Source organism: Medicago truncatula, chromosome 4 (genome assembly GCF_003473485.1).
Source record: "Medicago truncatula cultivar Jemalong A17 chromosome 4, MtrunA17r5.0-ANR, whole genome shotgun sequence".
Classification (NCBI taxonomy): domain Eukaryota; kingdom Viridiplantae; phylum Streptophyta; class Magnoliopsida; order Fabales; family Fabaceae; genus Medicago; species Medicago truncatula.
Window position 1 is genome coordinate 6,107,865 of NC_053045.1, and position 17,216 is coordinate 6,125,080.

At 34.8% G+C, this 17,216-nt stretch overlaps 1 protein-coding gene and 1 long non-coding RNA gene across 2 annotated transcripts; one reads left to right on the top strand and one right to left on the bottom strand.

Moving 5' to 3' along the window:
- The first annotated feature begins 6,470 nt into the window (after window positions 1-6,470).
- Window positions 6,471-7,179, top strand: LOC120580236 (uncharacterized). Its single transcript, XR_005645942.1, has 3 exons — window positions 6,471-6,628; window positions 6,727-6,776; window positions 6,939-7,179. It is a non-coding gene; the product is annotated as an uncharacterized lncRNA (long non-coding RNA).
- A 1,576-nt stretch (window positions 7,180-8,755) lies between these two features.
- LOC120580267 (SKP1-like protein 1B) lies at window positions 8,756-9,921 on the bottom strand. The gene has a single exon (XM_039833862.1). It carries the CDS (start codon window positions 9,393-9,395, stop codon window positions 8,916-8,918), a length of 480 nt encoding a protein of 159 aa, XP_039689796.1. The 5' UTR covers window positions 9,396-9,921; the 3' UTR covers window positions 8,756-8,915.
- Between the last annotated feature and the right edge of the window lie 7,295 nt (window positions 9,922-17,216).

Genomic DNA, 17,216 nt, shown 5'->3' on the forward strand with positions numbered 1-17,216 from the left:
TCTTCCCTACCAACACCAAGTACCATTCCTTCATTCACACCACCTCCACCTCAAACCAAAACAACTCAAAATCTCCCAAATATGTCTTCCTTGTTTGACTCTTTAAACACTTTTGTCACAGCAAACAAAGGAAAAGCTGATGTTTCTGGTGATGCTGCACCTACCAAGCCTTCTAAGGCTGAGAAAATGGCTGCAAGGGCTCTAAGAGTTGCCACTAAAACTCACAAAATTGTGTGTGCACTTGCTAACTGGACAAGGGATGTTCAGGCTCCTGGTTTAGCAGTGGACAAGCCTGTCTTTGATGATCCAACAGTTTTTGAATCTGAACCATCCTCAGATTCTGGGGATTCTACTCCCTGAATCATTTCTGGTCCTACTCCCTAACCGTTTTGCAGATGACTAAAGGGGGAGAAGCTTTAGGATTTTATGTCTTTAAGTTCTCTAAGTTTAGGCCCTAAGTAGGCTAGTGATCAATAGTTATTGAAGTCTTATAAAACTTCATTTTTGCTTGATCAAACTTAGTTTATATGCTTTTTTGTTTTTGAACCATGTTCATCATACAAATTGTATTTCATGAATGATATTAATGAATGAATATTGATGTTGGTTCAAAATTTGCATATTCTTATTTATGCTATGGATTATAAAAATGAGGGGGAGCTTTTTAAAAAACTTCTAAAAACTCATAATGGATTATAAAAATGAGGGGGAGCATTAAAATAAAATTTTCAAGCTCTAAAAATTCTTCATTTATAATCAAAATCCATAATCCTAAATCATAAGTTTATCATCTTCAAAAAGGGGGAGATTTTTGAGGCAAAATCCCTAATTAATTTTAAAGATAATAAACTTTAATGATTAAGGATTAAATGGACTTTGATTAAATTCCTTGGTATTTAACTTGTGCTCTTGAGTGTTTTCACTAAGACAGGAACAAGGTTTGAATCATACCAAGATGCATAAAATCAAAGGACATTGAATACATGAACTAATTCTGAAGTTCAGAAAATTAGTTCAGAATGTTGATCAGAACGTTCTGATGATAGTTCAGAAGCAACCCAGTTCATAAGGTTGTTCAGAAGCAACCCAGTTCAGAAGGTTGTTCAGAAGCTACCCAGATTCATCAAGAACGTGAAGAGCATGCAAGTACACTTGACATGAATAAAAGGTCCAGAAAAGTACATCTGCATGGATCTATCAACAAATAAAGGCATGGACAAGGATCTATGTAAAAAGGATCTTTAATGTTCATCCAAGACTATGAACATTAAAGTACTAGGAATATTCCAAAGAGAATATTGTCCTAGATGATGCATTCACTGCACTTCAGTTATATCTTACTATTAGGTTTGATTACATTAAAAGTTAAGTCTTTCAAATCAACCTAAAGTAAGAACAAATGAAACATTCTGAGATCAGAATGTTCACTTCTGCACATGCTTCTAGCCATGAACAGTGTAGTTGGTGGAAAGATCAAAAAGCTAGCAAAAGGAGATCTTGCATCAGAGATAACGTGTACTCTGAGATGAATCAAGCAAATCTCCTTGAAGCATGGGCCTGAAGATTGCAGATCCACTATCCTCTCTCCTGCACCAAATCCAAGACAGATTTGGTTCAACTTTATCCTACTTTTTCAAGCAACTTTTGATGCATATGGAGAAGTAACTTTTGAAGGATAAAACTTGAACATATCTCATGTCACGTATGGAATGGACCCAGAAACCCATCTGACATTCATCCTTGATGAACCCAGATGAAGAACATCATGAATATCAAACATTCTGATGAAGAACACAGCAACATTCTGATGTTCATCCTGGGAACTCAACAACATTCTGATGTTCAGAATGTTCACCCAGATTTTCAAGTAAAAGTTTGTGGGGCCCAAGACACGTGGCATAACACCATTGGTCACCTTACAACGGCTATATGAGCCCAAAGACTATATAAATAGAGATCAAAGGATCAACATTACTTGCACCATTGCAAAGCATACAAGAAAACAACAAAGATTGTTTGAAGCTTTTGCAAAACTGAAATTGATCAATCTCTAAGGCTTTCGTTTACTTAGTGCAAATCAATACTTTCTGTTATCTGAATGATAACTTCTTCCTTCTCCTTTGTTTGATTCACAAACATTCAACCTCCATACAAATTGTAACAAAGTCTCATCTAGCTTTAGGGGTACTAAAGTGTTAGTTTGAGCAAAGGTTGTAAAAGTCTAAGTGGTTAACTTAGCAACAAGGTGCAAGCCTGCTGAGGCTTAGAGAATACAGAATTGTAATTGTTCAGGTGAACAAAGATTGTAAGGTGCAGGATTTGAGAGGTTATCTCAAGCATCATAGTGGAAACTCTCACAAGATTGTGAGGAGTGGACTAACCCACATTGGGTGAACCACTATAAATTCTCTGTGTGTTTATTCTCTCTTCCCTATACTCTTTACTTATTGCATACACAACACACAAACACATTTACCTTATTAAACTGTTTTTGCACTCAGACATCAGAACGTTCTGAAGTCTGCTGTTAACTTAACCATTCCAAGTTTCAAACTTGAGAATCAATTTTAAGTTACAGGTTTAATTTTTAAAGGGTCACAATTCAAACCCCCCCCCCCCCCCCCTTCCTTGTGACTATTTTATCTACTTCAACGTCGCCACGCTGCAGACTTCAAAACCCGCCTAAATCTATTCTTTAGCTCTAAAGCACCACGCCTTGTACCAAGACTTGTGCTTGGGGGCTGTGGACCGTCATAATATTCCTATGGACCTAAAAGACCTCCAAAAGGGCTTCTTAGACCCTCAAAAAGGGCTTAGCGCCCTTGAAGAGAGCCCAAAAGCCCAAGGCGCAGAAGCCGCCTTTCTAACCTTATAGAAACCGCCCAAAAGGCCTAAATACCCCTATTACTTGGAGACTAAGCAACCAAAACCCAAGCCCATAGAAGGCTATAAATACCACCCTTGAGAACACTCTCAAGTATCCAATATTCAGTCTAAACCCTAATAGACGATTCTTAACCCTAGAATCCTTATTGTACTTTTTCTGCAAATACAACAATGTTTCGCTCAATTTGTGAGGAACACTCACAAATTGGCTCACTATTTCTCTCACAAGAAAACTCTATGAGGATCACTTTTCTCTTGAGTAAGACTCTCTTTCTCTCTTGCTTTTTGTTTTTCTTCTCTTTGGGTGTGTTGTGAATGCTTGCTCATGGTCCTATTTGTAGGAGAAGCAAGCCAAGGTTGCCTTACATGTATGAAGACATTTGTCATTTGACTTTCATGTAAAACACCAAGTGTCCCTTGCAATGCATGCACCACACCAAGTTTCCCTTGCAATGCATGCACCACAACATGTTACACTCATACACTACACCATGTGTTACTTATACACTACACTATGTGTACACCATGCACCTTTTTACTTGTCATCACATGCAACCTTCCATTTTATCATATGTATGTTGGCCATGTGACATTGGCTGGATTCAAATAATTTGTAGCCCGAGTTCAAACAGTGTAACGCTATCAACCTTAACAAATTCAGCATCCCACTTCTCAAACTCATGCTCATTACGAACTTCTTTTTCTCCAAAACTCGCAGCAGCCACCTTAGGAACATCTTCATTAGATTGTTTCTATTCGGTACTCGAAGCCTTCTTACGATACAAAAGACCATCTGTCTTCAAAGGTTTTTCTTCTTCGGGAAACACAGCAACATCAATACGTGTCTTACAATACTCAATAACAGTAGCCAAAATCTTGCTGGTTGCGTTTGGGATAAGAATTCCAGTGTCGTCGCATAATTGATGTGAATAAGATAGTAGAATAAATTATGCAATGAAATTTTTCAAATATAAATTATTTATGATCCAATGATTTAATCAAAAAATAGATTGTTCATAATATATGTTCTACTTGTTCATAAATATCCAACGATGCTTTATATATTTAAAGGACATTTAATAATGATTCCAGAATTTGAAAGGGTTAATGTTTTAATGCTCTTTAATCTGGTTGTTTGTGTTTTAACCATAATAGCTAAATTTCTTTTGATTAAGTCTAAGATGATTATGTTCTAGTTGTTTAAACAATGTAAATTGTGAAACTCTATTCAAGACAAATTCAATTCTAGTCTTTATACAAAATAACTTGTGTTTAATGTTTTTTTATCTTGATCACATATAAAATGAACTCAAAGATCAATTGACTATTATCACTAATTGTTGACTTAGATCTAGTTATACAATTCAATCAAACAGGTCACTTTAGAGATTTCAACCTATTACGTTGTGATTAAATATTAACATTCAATAAAACATTTGATGTTACAAACTCACCTAAGAGATTAATGAGTTGTAATCTAAGAAGAGGGCTCAAAGTTTTTGATGGTATGAGCATATATTTTTTCCCTTTACTCTAATGAAAGTTTAAAGAATAATAAAATTATTTAAAGGATGACAAATTAGTAAAATTGTATTCAATTATTTTGATTATTATATTTTGTTATATGGTGTCTATCCTAAGTGTGCTAAAGGGACAAAATTTACACATTGATATATCTTGAATTCTGAAGGGTTTTTAAAATTTAATAATTCTCTTCAATTTGGTTGTTTGTGCTCGTGCTATGGTAGCTAAATTTCTTGTGATTAGGACTATAAGGTGACTCTGTTCTAGCTGTTTCAACACAATTGCAATTCTAGTCTTTATACAATAAAATTTGTGTTTAATGCTTTTTGTATCTTGATCACATATAAAATGAATTTAAAGATGGGTTGACTATATATCACTAACTGTTCGACTTAGATCTAGTTATACTCTTCAATCAAACATGTCACTTTAGAGATATCAAATATTACGTTCAATAAAACATTCGATGTTACAGACTCACCTAAGAGATTGATTAGAGCTACTTTGTTAATTATAATGAAACTAGAATAATAATTGTAGGGTTTAAGTGCAATTTACTAAACATTGACTGATATAAGATTCGAAAGACAAGATCATTTTTCTCCAAAAAATCATTACAAATCTATTTACATTTTGCTATTTATTTTATGAGTGTTAAAAAAACTATTTCCGTTGTGAGTCCCCCCAATTTTAATGCATCCGTATTGATAATGTCTTTGCCGAGTAGAAAATAAAGTAGTTCATGTGGAGAAGAATTTTATACTTTATTACTTCGATAATTCTTAACACACTTGTTAAAAGTCTATAAGGGAGTGGAATAAATTATGCAATGAGTTTTTTGAAAATATAAATTATTTACGATCTAATGATTTAATTAAAAAATAGATTGCTCATAACTGTACATACGTTCTACTTATTCATAAATATTCAATGGTGTTTTATATTCATACATAACTTTATGATGGTATAAACATATTTTTCCCTTTACTCTTGTGAAAGGTTAAGAAAATAATAAAATCATTAAAAGGATTGCAAGTTAGTAAAATTGTATTTAATTATTTTGATTATTATGTTTATTATATGATCTCTTTCCTAAGTATGCTAAAGGGACAAAAATAACACATTGATATATTTAAAGGACATTAAGAAAATGATTCTAGCCCCCTAACTTTTACGAAGTTGTGATTTTGGCCCCCTAAGAAAAAAACTACAAAACCGCCTCCTAAGTTTTGCAACTGTAGCAGTTTTGGGGGCCAATTTTTGGTAAAAAAAAATAACACGTGGCACCTCACTTAGAGTGCCACGTCAGCGTAGACCAAGTCAAAATTGGCCTTGGAGGCTAAAACTGCCACATATGCAAAATTTAGGGGACAGTTTTGTAGTTTTTTTTTCTTAGAGGGCTAAAATCGCAACTTTAGAAAAGTTAGGGGGTTAAAACTGCCATTAAACCTAAAATTTATAATGCTTAAACTATTTAATTATTTCTATAAGACCATAGAATTTATTATACACTATAAATAGATCAAGTCATACCCTATTATTTGGATGCAAATTGGAAAAAATATGGTTAAAACTCCGAAATTAGTTTATGTTCTAATTCTATTTCTTTCCATATTTCTTAGCATGATAGTTTCTAATTCTAGTTTCTTGGGTACTTTTATCAGCTCTTGTAAAAGAGATAAAGATTGTCCAAAACTTTATGGAGCTAATTTTAGGTGTCGTAAAGGCACATGTGTGCCGCCGATCTAAAATATATCCTAATGAGATAAATGAGTTCTTTCTCTAGCAGGAGAACCGTACGATATACCTTATGCTAGAATATTTCACTTGTTGTCATTTAGTTTTTGTGCATGCTCTCAATAATTATTTTTTCTTCTTCTGTTTTTTCCTAATTTCATGGACCTTGAAGTTATGATTTTGTCCTCTAAGATAATGGAAATGAAATAAGATAGCAAAGAGAGTTTTATTTATACTGTCTCCTTATGATGGCACCATGTCAAATTTGTTTTGTTAGCTATTTTTATGGATTTTCAGTTGAGTTCAGCGTAATAATGGAGTATTTGAAGCTGAAATAGATAGAAATCAAGGATTCATAGAAAGCTGAAAATTGAGCCACGGTTTCATTGTGGTTAAGCCTGAGATGAATCTTTAGATATGAGTAATTAATTTCATTGTGGTTAAGCCTGAGATGAATCTTTTGTAAGCTATATATGACCATGTAAATTTGTATGAACTCTCTTGAATATCAATGAAGATCTAGTCTTATTCAGATTTCCTTGAGTTTAATGTCTTTTATATGTTTATGATTGATTGAAGGTATGAATTGACTAAAGACTTTGAATGACTACTAACCACAACTTCCCTAGGTAATCTGATTCACTATTATCATTCTTGAAGATAGAATGATGGATGTTTTTATACTTACGTTAAATGGATAGAAAATGATATTCAAACCTCCTTTTATTGCCAACAATTCTACTACTCCTTCAACATTGGATAACTCCATATGCATTGTTGGTTGATTGCAGATTAATGGTACATGCAAGCATAGTGCAAGGAGTGGTCTTTGTGTGGCCAAAAATTGCAAAATGGAAAAGTTACTCAAAACTCGAAAGTAATATTGACTTGAATCAGAAAATAGTAAAGCGTGTTTCACCACGGTTCCAAGAAAAAAAACACTTAAAGTCTCAAAGTTATCTTATTTATACACACCCTTATGTATATACCTCATAATAACAAATTCAATAAGAGTAAAAGATTAATACAAAATTCAAATATCTTGGCTCACAAATAACACTTTGACTAACTTCAAAATTAGTGAGAAAAATTGATACAACATTAATGAAAAACTGAATAAGAACAAATTGATACCACAATTTTAAACGAAAACAGAACAAGAAACTGGAAAGTTATTCAAACTGTTTCAACGTTACACAAATTGTAAAAAGCAGCATGGAACAATCAAACGAAAAGATGGACAAACTGTTTCAATATAAAGTTTTTTGATAGATTGGTATTTAGATAACAGTTTCAATATAAAGATGATATTAAGGCTTTCGACGTATTGGTCGATGATATTAAGGCGTTGTCTTGGTGTTGGGCGTTGAGTAGGTTAAGGATCGCTTTATGCCTCTTTTACGAATGGTGTTGGAATCCAAGGGAATGTTTGAAAAGAAAAAGGATAGGGTGATTTGTTGTTTTTGGGCGCTGGCTGATTGCCTCTGGTTCTGTTGTGGTTTTGTTCCTTTTGGTTTTGCTGTCTGTTTTTGCTCTTTATTGATAGGAGTTTTTATAGGCTCTTCAGGTGGTGTGTTTGTTAGTCACCAGCGCCTGTTAGGAGTTTTTTCTTCTACTGCCAGTTTGTTTGGCCTCTCTGTAATATTGGAAAAAAAGTTTCAATATAAAGATGGACCCAGCATCATAAGAAAGAAGACTCAACTCACCTTCTATAAAAGGTTCAGAGGACTCACAATCATGTGCTAGAAAGTCAGACAACGACAGCGACAGGAAAATAGCCTTCAGCTGCCATGAGATCCATCTACTTTCCATGCTTGATCCTTCCTTGCTTAGCGTATCTGCAACGGGCTTTACTTCCCTGCAAAATTATGTCCCTTCAATCGTATTCAGCCACTCGATATCAGACTTTAATCGGGTGCCAATACATCGTCAGGAAGGTAGAGCAACATCATAGAAATGAGGCATCGGCGTGGAGTAAACACTTATTGCACATGCACAACACCCACATCAGAGGCAACAGGATAAAGTTTCATCTTGCACAATTCAGTGTGCGTTAGCCACGTCACATCAGATTTTGACAACACACGCGATGGCAGAATCACAACCGATGGCAACAAGATAAGATTCAACTTGCACAACACCCCAATAAAACCGTCAGTAAATAGATCACCAATCACACACCAAAGCTTGGTAGGAAAGTAACACCTCATGAGCACCATATATAAACACCAAATGCAAAATAAAATCAGCCCCTCACCCATCTCACTTTTCACTCCATTCCTCAATATGATGGACTGTGTTCTATGCTTTACCCAATCTCAATAATCACTCATACAGTTTGTGCTCCAAAAGTGATTATAATCGATCTCTTTATGATCGGATGTCCATATCTTGGTTTAACGTAGTTCATAACATCGTCTATATAAATTAATTTTGTGTGATTGACATAAATTTCAAATAGAACTATGTGATAAAAAGAATCTCTTGCTTGCTACCATTAATTTTTGTTACTGATGGATTGTACAAATGCAAATTCATAATCGAACTCAAAAGATATAAACCAAAAGAAAAACAAGTATTGAACATCTATAAATCTACATTGGTGTTCTTTGATGAATAAAACAAAGCATAACATAAATCCACATGACTGATCCTTGATTGCAATTGTAAGATGCCAAAATTATAATAACGAATAAAACACAATTTAATCTCTAAACTATCATTGTCAAACTAGTCTCTACTATTAAGAAGTTCTACATTGATGGACTTCATTCAAAAGCCCATTGATTTTCCTTTCGGATTTCTTCCTCTTCCTCAGGAGAGAAGTCATTCACAATCTTGTAAGTCTGGCGAATCTGCTCCGATGTCTTACCATGCATAATCTCGCCTACTGTCTTGCAAGTAAGCTCCAGCAAGTTCTTGATGTCCAAATAGTTTGCAGCAAGAACGAGTTCAAAGAGCGTAACGTTATCAACCTTAATAAATTCAGCATCCCACTTCTCCAGCTCATTCTCCTTACTCACTTCTTTCTCTTCAGAACTCACAGCAGCAACAGCAGCCTTAGAAACATCTTCACCGGATTTCTTTTCTTTAGAACTCGAAACTTTCTTACGATACTCAAGACCATCCGTCTTCCACGTTCCTCCTGCATCGTGCCACAAATTTTCCAGTGGCAACCCAAAAGCTGAACCATTCAATCGTGCCACGTTGCCCTGCAAAAGTGCCACGATTTTTCCAGACTTCAACATCAATTTTGAGACACATTTCAACAGTTTTCAAAATGATTAATATGTATTATGGAATCATTCTTTTTTGTCATGGGTGGTTCTGAAAAACTTGGGCAAAGAACCATTCTAGGTCGAATGACGTGCAAAACTTGGGCTCTTCTATGCCCGTTTTTAGCAAATATTAACATACTATCATGAATATTTAAAAACAACGATCAAGTCTATAAAAATTCACAAACTTGGGCTTTTCTATGGCCCTTTTCACTTTGATTACTAGATTAGATCTACGTGTTGTCATTATTGTTGTTGTTTATTGTTTGCTTTGATATTGGTTACTACTTTCCTTTGCTCCACACATCATAGTTTGTATTGGTGTGAGTTTTGAGTCCGAATTCACAACAAAAACAATTTTGTTTTAAATTCAATACCAGTTTACTCTATAAATATTATGTTTGACATAAATGATTCCATAAGAAAATATTATGATTCACAAATATGCAATGAAATGTTTTAAATATACATTCTATATGTTTATGTTCTCACTCCAATGGTGTATTATATTCCTACATAACTTTATCATACTTTACAAATATATATTTTTCTTTTACTATCATGAAAGGTTAATTAAAAAAGTAATGAAATCTTTTAAAGGGAAAAGTAATGAAAAGTTAATTAAAATATTTGATTATTATGATTATTAAGTTTATTATATGATTCTAAAACAATTGATTGATATATTTAAGAGACATTTACTAATGATTCTAACGTTGCGAAGGGTTTTTAAAATTTCATAATGCTTAAACTATTTAATTATTTTTATAAGACCATGAACTTTATACATACACTATAAAGAGATCAAGTCATTTACTATTAGTTAGATGCAAATAGGAAAAAATATGGCAGAAACTCCAAAGTTGGTTTATGTTCTTGTTCTATTTCTGTTCATATTTCTTAGCATAATAGTATGTAATTCTTCTTTTCTTAAGTTTTTTGACGGTCGTTGTGAAACAGATAAAGATTGTCCAAAAGTTCCAGGGGCTAATGTCAGGTGTCGTAAAGGTCATTGTGTACAAATCTGAAACATACTAACGAGATAAACGAGTTCTGGCTCTTTCAGAAGAATTGTACAATATACCTTATGCTAGAAAATTCTACTTGTCATTTGTTTTTGTGAATGCACTAAATATTTGTTGTCATTTAGTTTTTGTGCATGTACTAAATATTCCAATGATACTTAATTTAATCTAGTTTTATAATAAATAAAAATTCTGATTGATCAACAACTACCTAACAACTATGTATTTCACAATAAAAATTATAACATACAATGAACAATAAAAAATACCCTGACATATAAATATCATCACATTGTCCTATTTTTAGAGAATTTGGGCACTTACTTGTTGTTTGAGTTATTAGTTGTTTGACTTTAATGAATTTTGATTTGTTGGAGTAGGAAGAGAAATGAAAGTGTATGGTTTGTGTTTCTACGTTTTGTATATGTGTTAAAAGTCCCACATCGGTTAGTTGTTGGTATGACAATTTGTTTATAAGTGGGGAAAATCCTCACCTTACAAGCTAGTTTTGTGAGGTTGTGTTAGGCCCAATGTGCTCGCGATTTTCGGATATCAAACCATTAATTGATTTGAATCGTCAATCTTTGAACTCTCGATTTTTATTCTTGGGAAGGGAAAAAATGAGTAAAAACCCTTTTCGAGACTTTGGATTCGGGGGTTGGTTTCGAATAGGGAAGGTGTTAAGCACCCTAAACGACTTCGGTACTCCGAAGGAACCGCTTACCTAAATTATCTTGTGCTAAATTCATTTGGCTTACTTGAAAAATTATTACCTAAAATCTAAGTGAAAGAATGGAGGGAGAAGAAGTATGTTTTTGGTTATTTTTTATTTGATTTGGAAGGACGAGTCCTCTGCCTACGTACCCTTTTTGGGAAAGGGATCAAAACCGACGTAGTTCCACTCAAGAATTTCTTTGGTGGGTTAGGTTGATTTTAAGATTTTTCGAAAATGGGTTTTAAGAAGAGAAAGAGGCCTCAAGGCATGAGATAAAGAAAACAAGTGAGGTTGATTGATTTTAAATTTTGAAAATGATTGAAGTTGAATTAAAATTGATTGAGAATTTGATTAAGAAAATAAAGGAAAAAAGTTATTAAGAAAATGATTTTTGAAGTTTTGCATATTTGACTTTTTGAGAAAATGATTTTTCTAAACTAACGGTGAAAACTAACGTAACGTCGTAAAAACTAACGGAAAGCGGTAAATAAAATGTGGTAGTGTCGGTGCATGTGTCGGTGCTTGTGTTACCTACATTATTACATCAATTCCTAAATACAACCCTAAGGCCTTTATGCCAAAATAAAATGCAAGAAATAAAATCACATCAATTCCCTATTTATACACACTAAGTCAATGACAAAATAAAATGATAGAAAAACTAAATGTGCATGCTATGATTCAAGACAAAAAATTAAATAGTTAGTAATCACAAGAAATATTATGATGAATGAGACATGAGAAATAATAAGCAAGAATTAAGACAAATAATAATTAAGGTCATCATATAAGAAATAAACAAAAAAATAAAATAAAAGAAAACAAATAGAATGGATTTTTTAAATTAGAGAAAATTAAAATAGTGAGAAAAATATTTTTTGGAATTTTTCTAAACACAAAAATGTCAAAAAAATGTAAAAACAGTATTTAAAAATAAAGACAATTAAAAAATGAGAAATAATAAAACATTGGCTCAGCAGGATTAATTCTGGACCATTGGATTAAATCAATAGTCCAGATTCATTCACTGGATTCATCACAGCCATAGGATCTAAGATCCAACAGTTGGACAAAGCAGAACATGGAATACTGCAAGCAAAGGACATGCGTGTGATTTAACAGAATCATCCCTGACCATTAGATTAAAAAATCAAATAGTCTAGATCTGAAAGTATACTAAGTAACACCATAGATTGCACATACATGACCGTTGGATTAAAAAAAGAAAAGGATCTAAAGGTTTAGAAAGAAAGGAGAAAGGAATCAAATGGACCGGTCCGGTTCAGATGAACCAGACCGGTTCACACATGCTTATAAAAGGCAATAGGGACCGGTTTTTTTTTCTATTTTTCCTTTCCTCCCTCTCTCTAAAAATTTCTAGTGAGAGAAGGTCTGCAATTGCAGCCTTCTTCTCCAGTGGGACTGTGCATTTTCCGGCGTGGTGGCCGCCGGCCAACAGGCGGCGCCGCCGCGCCGGAGTTACAAAACTCCTCCGTTTGAATTTTTTTTTACGTTTTTAACAATCCTTTTTCTTGTTTTGTATGAATCCTAACTTAGATTTTTGAAAACAAGCTTCTACAAGCCTAGATCTAACAAAGAACATTCAAAGAAAATGAGCAAAAAACTACCTCTCTCTCTCTCTCCAGTCCGTAGCTCTCTCTCTCCGGTCCGGTTTTCTCCCTTTTGCTCCGGTTCGGCTTTCTCTCCCTTGAGCTCCGGTTCGGCTTTCTCTCCCTTGTTCCGGTTCGGTGCAAGCTCTTGTTGTTGTGGTTGCGTGATGTATTCGAATTTGTGGGGTTTATGTGTGAAAAATGATTCTGAAAATCTTTGTGTTCATCATGTTCATATGATTTTTTTTTTTATGAATTTTGGGTGATTTGATCTGAAATTGGATGGAAGAGAAAAGGTTTTAGGGTTTGTTGATTGTGATTGTGAATGAGTGCTGGTTGGATCTGTGTGTACAGTGATTTTTCTCTGACCCAATTCCTAATGATTGACAGTGTTTTTATAGAGACAAACTAGGGTTGGCTCTGGTACAAAACAAAAGACCAAAATGCCCCTGCAGCTGAGACTTGGAGAAAAAGATTTGACCAAAAAAATAAATAGATAAATAAAAAAACAAAATGAATAAAATAAATAAGAAAATAATAAAAAAAAATAAAAAGAAAAGAAAAGAAAGAAAGAGGTCACGTGAGTGACTTCTTTTTGTTTTTTCTAAAAAAAATAAAAATAAAAAAGAATAAATAATAATAAACAAACTAGCCTAAAAAGAAAATAAAAAAGTCCCTTCGGAATCTGACATGAGGTACTTCAAAGTATCCTCCCTGCCGAAATTTCGATTGAAAAGATTAATAAAAAAAACGCCTTTTAAAATGCGATTAGCCATTTTAAAATGACTTGTCTGTTATGACTAAAAGGATTATAAAATGCGTTTATAAAAATGCAAATGGAGTGATTTTAAATGTTGTAAAAAATGCAAGCGAGGACTTAAATGCAAGATGAAAGTTTTTAAATGATTAATGACGAAAAACACGAGTTTTAAAAGGTAAAAAAACGAATAAAAGAGAATCTGAACTATTAAAAAATGTGGACAAAAAAGATTTCAAATGGTCCAAATTTGGGGTATGACAGATGCCCCTATTTAAGTTTCTTCGTCACGAAGGGTTTAAAAGGGGACCTTTTAAACCAAAGGGTCGAGGAGACTTAAATATATAAAAAACGCCAATTTTGGACCGTTTGAAATGCCAGGGATGTGATGCTGATGAATGTGATGATATGACTGAACATGATGCAAGTATGAATGTAAAGATAATGCATAAAGACTGACTGGGGTTCAATTGGATAGGTATCACTGGGGAAAGAACTGATAAATAATGCTTAAAGTCGCCGTGAGATAGCTTGAAACAACTAGAGTATGAACGATGATGTTTATTAACGTTGCTTCAAGATAAGATAAGGATATGATTAGCCGACGAGTGGCAACAGTAAAGACATGATTAGCCGACGAGTGGCGGAAGTAAAGACATGATTTGCCGACGAGTGGCGCAAGTAAAGACATGATTGGCCGACGAGTGGCGAAAGTAAAGACATGATTGAGCCGACGAGTGGCGAAAGTAAAGACATGATTTAGCCGACGAGTGGCGAAAGTAAAGACATGATTGGCCGACAAGTGGCGCCGACAAGTGGCGAAAGTAAAGACATGATTAGCCGACGAGTGGCGAAAGTAAAGACATGATTGGCCGACGAGTGGCGAAAGTAAAGACATGATTTAGCCGACAAGTGGCGAAAGTAAAGACATGATTGGCCGACAAGTGGCGAAAGTAAAGACATGATGGACCGACAGGGTTTGCTAACATTGTGGGATAGCGCACACACGGTAAAAAATAAAGGCAAGACAGACCATTGGCATTTGCTAAAAGCAAAGCCTCCGGTGAAAGTAAAGACAATGTAAAGCTTGGTATCAGGGGAGTGACTTGATAAAGATAAAGTTGAGGGGAACAAGGAATTTGTCTGAAGACAACGGGGAATTGTATAGACTGATTACTGGTGAGACCTGCCCCTTTGGAACATGTTTGATTTGATGACATTTTGGAGTTAGACACACTGGGGGTGATATCTAAGGATATTGAAATAAGTCATTGGGTAAAAATGCAACTATGTATGAATGATCTTTATATGCGTGCTATGTATGCATGAATGAATGAGTATGTATGAGATTTGTATAACAATGCAATGGTAAGATTGGTTGAGACCAGATTGGGCATGTCCACAAGGAGAATAGTCCGGCATCACTGTGCGAACGCTCGAAACTTTCATTGGGGATAAAGTCACTGGAGATGCAATCAAGCCACTGCTGGGGTAAGACCCAATGGTCAAAAGCTGGGGTAGAAGTCGCCATTCCACAAACACAATGTCGTACTGTCTTGTCTGAATAGTCATTGCTTTTTGTATATATTTTGAAATCCCTAACTTTTGCCTGGATCGTCCTTTCGGATTTTGGATCCACCAGGGAGGTATTTTTTCGTGTGCCCCTAATTTTTTGCCTGGACCGCCCTTTCGGGTTTTTGATCCACCAGGGCGCTCATTTTTTTTGTTTTTTTGTTTTTTTTTTTTTTTTTTTTTTTTTTGCAATGACTACTGCTTCTTCGTTGAACCTGTTAGTTTCGGACCAACTGTTGACACATACTTCTGTATTTTCAAACTGTTCGATGGAGAACATGTCGTTTGAAATACTGAGGAAGCGAGGTAAAATGGATTTCCAAACTGTTCAAAGAAGAACGTGCCATCTGAAATATTGTGGATTGGTGACATCTCTGGATCAGCCACACTAGTGATGACGCTTTGAATGAGATACAATTGGAATAAGACACTGGATGGTAATGCAATTTATGTATAAATGATATTTGTATGCATGTTAAATGTGCATGAAAGTTATATGCATGTATATGTATATGAATGAATGTATGAATATACGCATGAAACTAGTAGGACCGTATGACTGTATCTAACAGGTGAAACTGACAAACAAGACTGGATAGGTAAGATAGGAGGTTGAATGACATCGCAGTACAAACACTCAGCAATCTTCATTGGAAATAAAATCACTGGCGATGAATCAAATTAATGTTGGGGTAAAGCACGATATCAAACCACTGGCAGGGGAAACAAACCATTAATCAGACCACTGAAGGGAGAATGCCCCATAATCAAACCACTTGAAGGGAAAATGCCCCATAATCAAACCGCTTGAAGGGATAATGACCCATTAATCAAACCACAAGCAGAAGTTGCCATTAATCAACCCACATGCAGAAATCGCCTTCAATCAAACCACTAGAGAGGTACCAACCCATGTTTTGGCAGAAGTCGCCATACATCAAACCATAGGCAGAAGTTGCCATTTGTAAACCAATACCGAGTGCATTCTTCCATTTGACCCTCTTGCACTGTGATGTCTCTGTCTCTTTTTTTTTTATTTCATTTTTTTTTTTTTTTTTTTATATTTTTTGAATCCCTAACTTTTGCCTGGACCGCCCTTTCGGGTTTTCAATCCACCGGGAACATGTTCTTTTTGTTTGTATGCCCCTAATTTTTGCCTGGACCGTCCTTTCGGGTTTTCAGTCCACCGGGACGCTCATTTTTGGCTTAAGCCGCCCTTTCGGGTTTTCGACTTAGCAAGCTTTTTACTTTTTTTTTTTGACAGAGGTCATCTCACAGCTTTTAGTCATGCCAACCTTGCAGAGTTTAACTGTCCTTGAGACGGATGTTGATGTATGTTTCACCTGCTCATAAGTTCAAAGAAGATGTACTTGTTGTTTATGCTTTTCAAAAGACATGATAAAAGTTTTTTTTTTTTTTTTTTTAAAAGATTTTTTTTTTGAATTTTTTTGCTTTAGGTATTAACATCAAAAATAGAAGAAAAATTTGCAAACAGAATAAATGAGAATTTTAAATAAATGGGCACAAGCTCAAGTTAATGTAAATGGAATGGTGGCCTGCCAAGGCGTGGCTCCACAGATTTTAAAAGTTTGGAAAAATGGTAATTATATGGAAAAGGTACGTTGAACACAATAACCACTGTTTCCTCTACCAACTTTGAATTCCACTGTTTTGAGTCTTTGATTTGCAGACGCTTCAGATCGGAAGCCCTTTAACAGCTAAGATGCCCCAGATGAATCATATCTGATTTGATGCAATTACCTTGCCATGAGTCGGAGGTCTTTTGACGGCTGAAATGCCCCATATGAGTCATGTCCGACCAGATGCAGTTACTTTGTCATGATCCTTAACTTTTGCATAGATCGCCCTTGCGGGTTTCAACCTATCAGGATAATCATTTTTTTTTTTTTTATATGTCTCTAACTTTTGCATGGACCGCCCTTTCGGGTTTTCAGTCCATCGAGACGCTCTTTTTTTGCCTAAGCCGCCTTTTCCGGTTTGCGACTTATCGAGCTTTTTCATTTTAACAAAGTATTTCTTGACTGCATCGGTATACACAGGACATACAAGTTTAACCTCATGCTTTGTATTAGGCATTCATTGCCCCTGGAG

What these genes read in the sequence shown, in the direction of transcription:
- LOC120580267 (XM_039833862.1), bottom strand. Translation starts at nt 9,395, where the DNA reads ATGTTGAAGTCTGGAAAAATCGTGGCACTTTTGCAGGGCAACGTGGCA.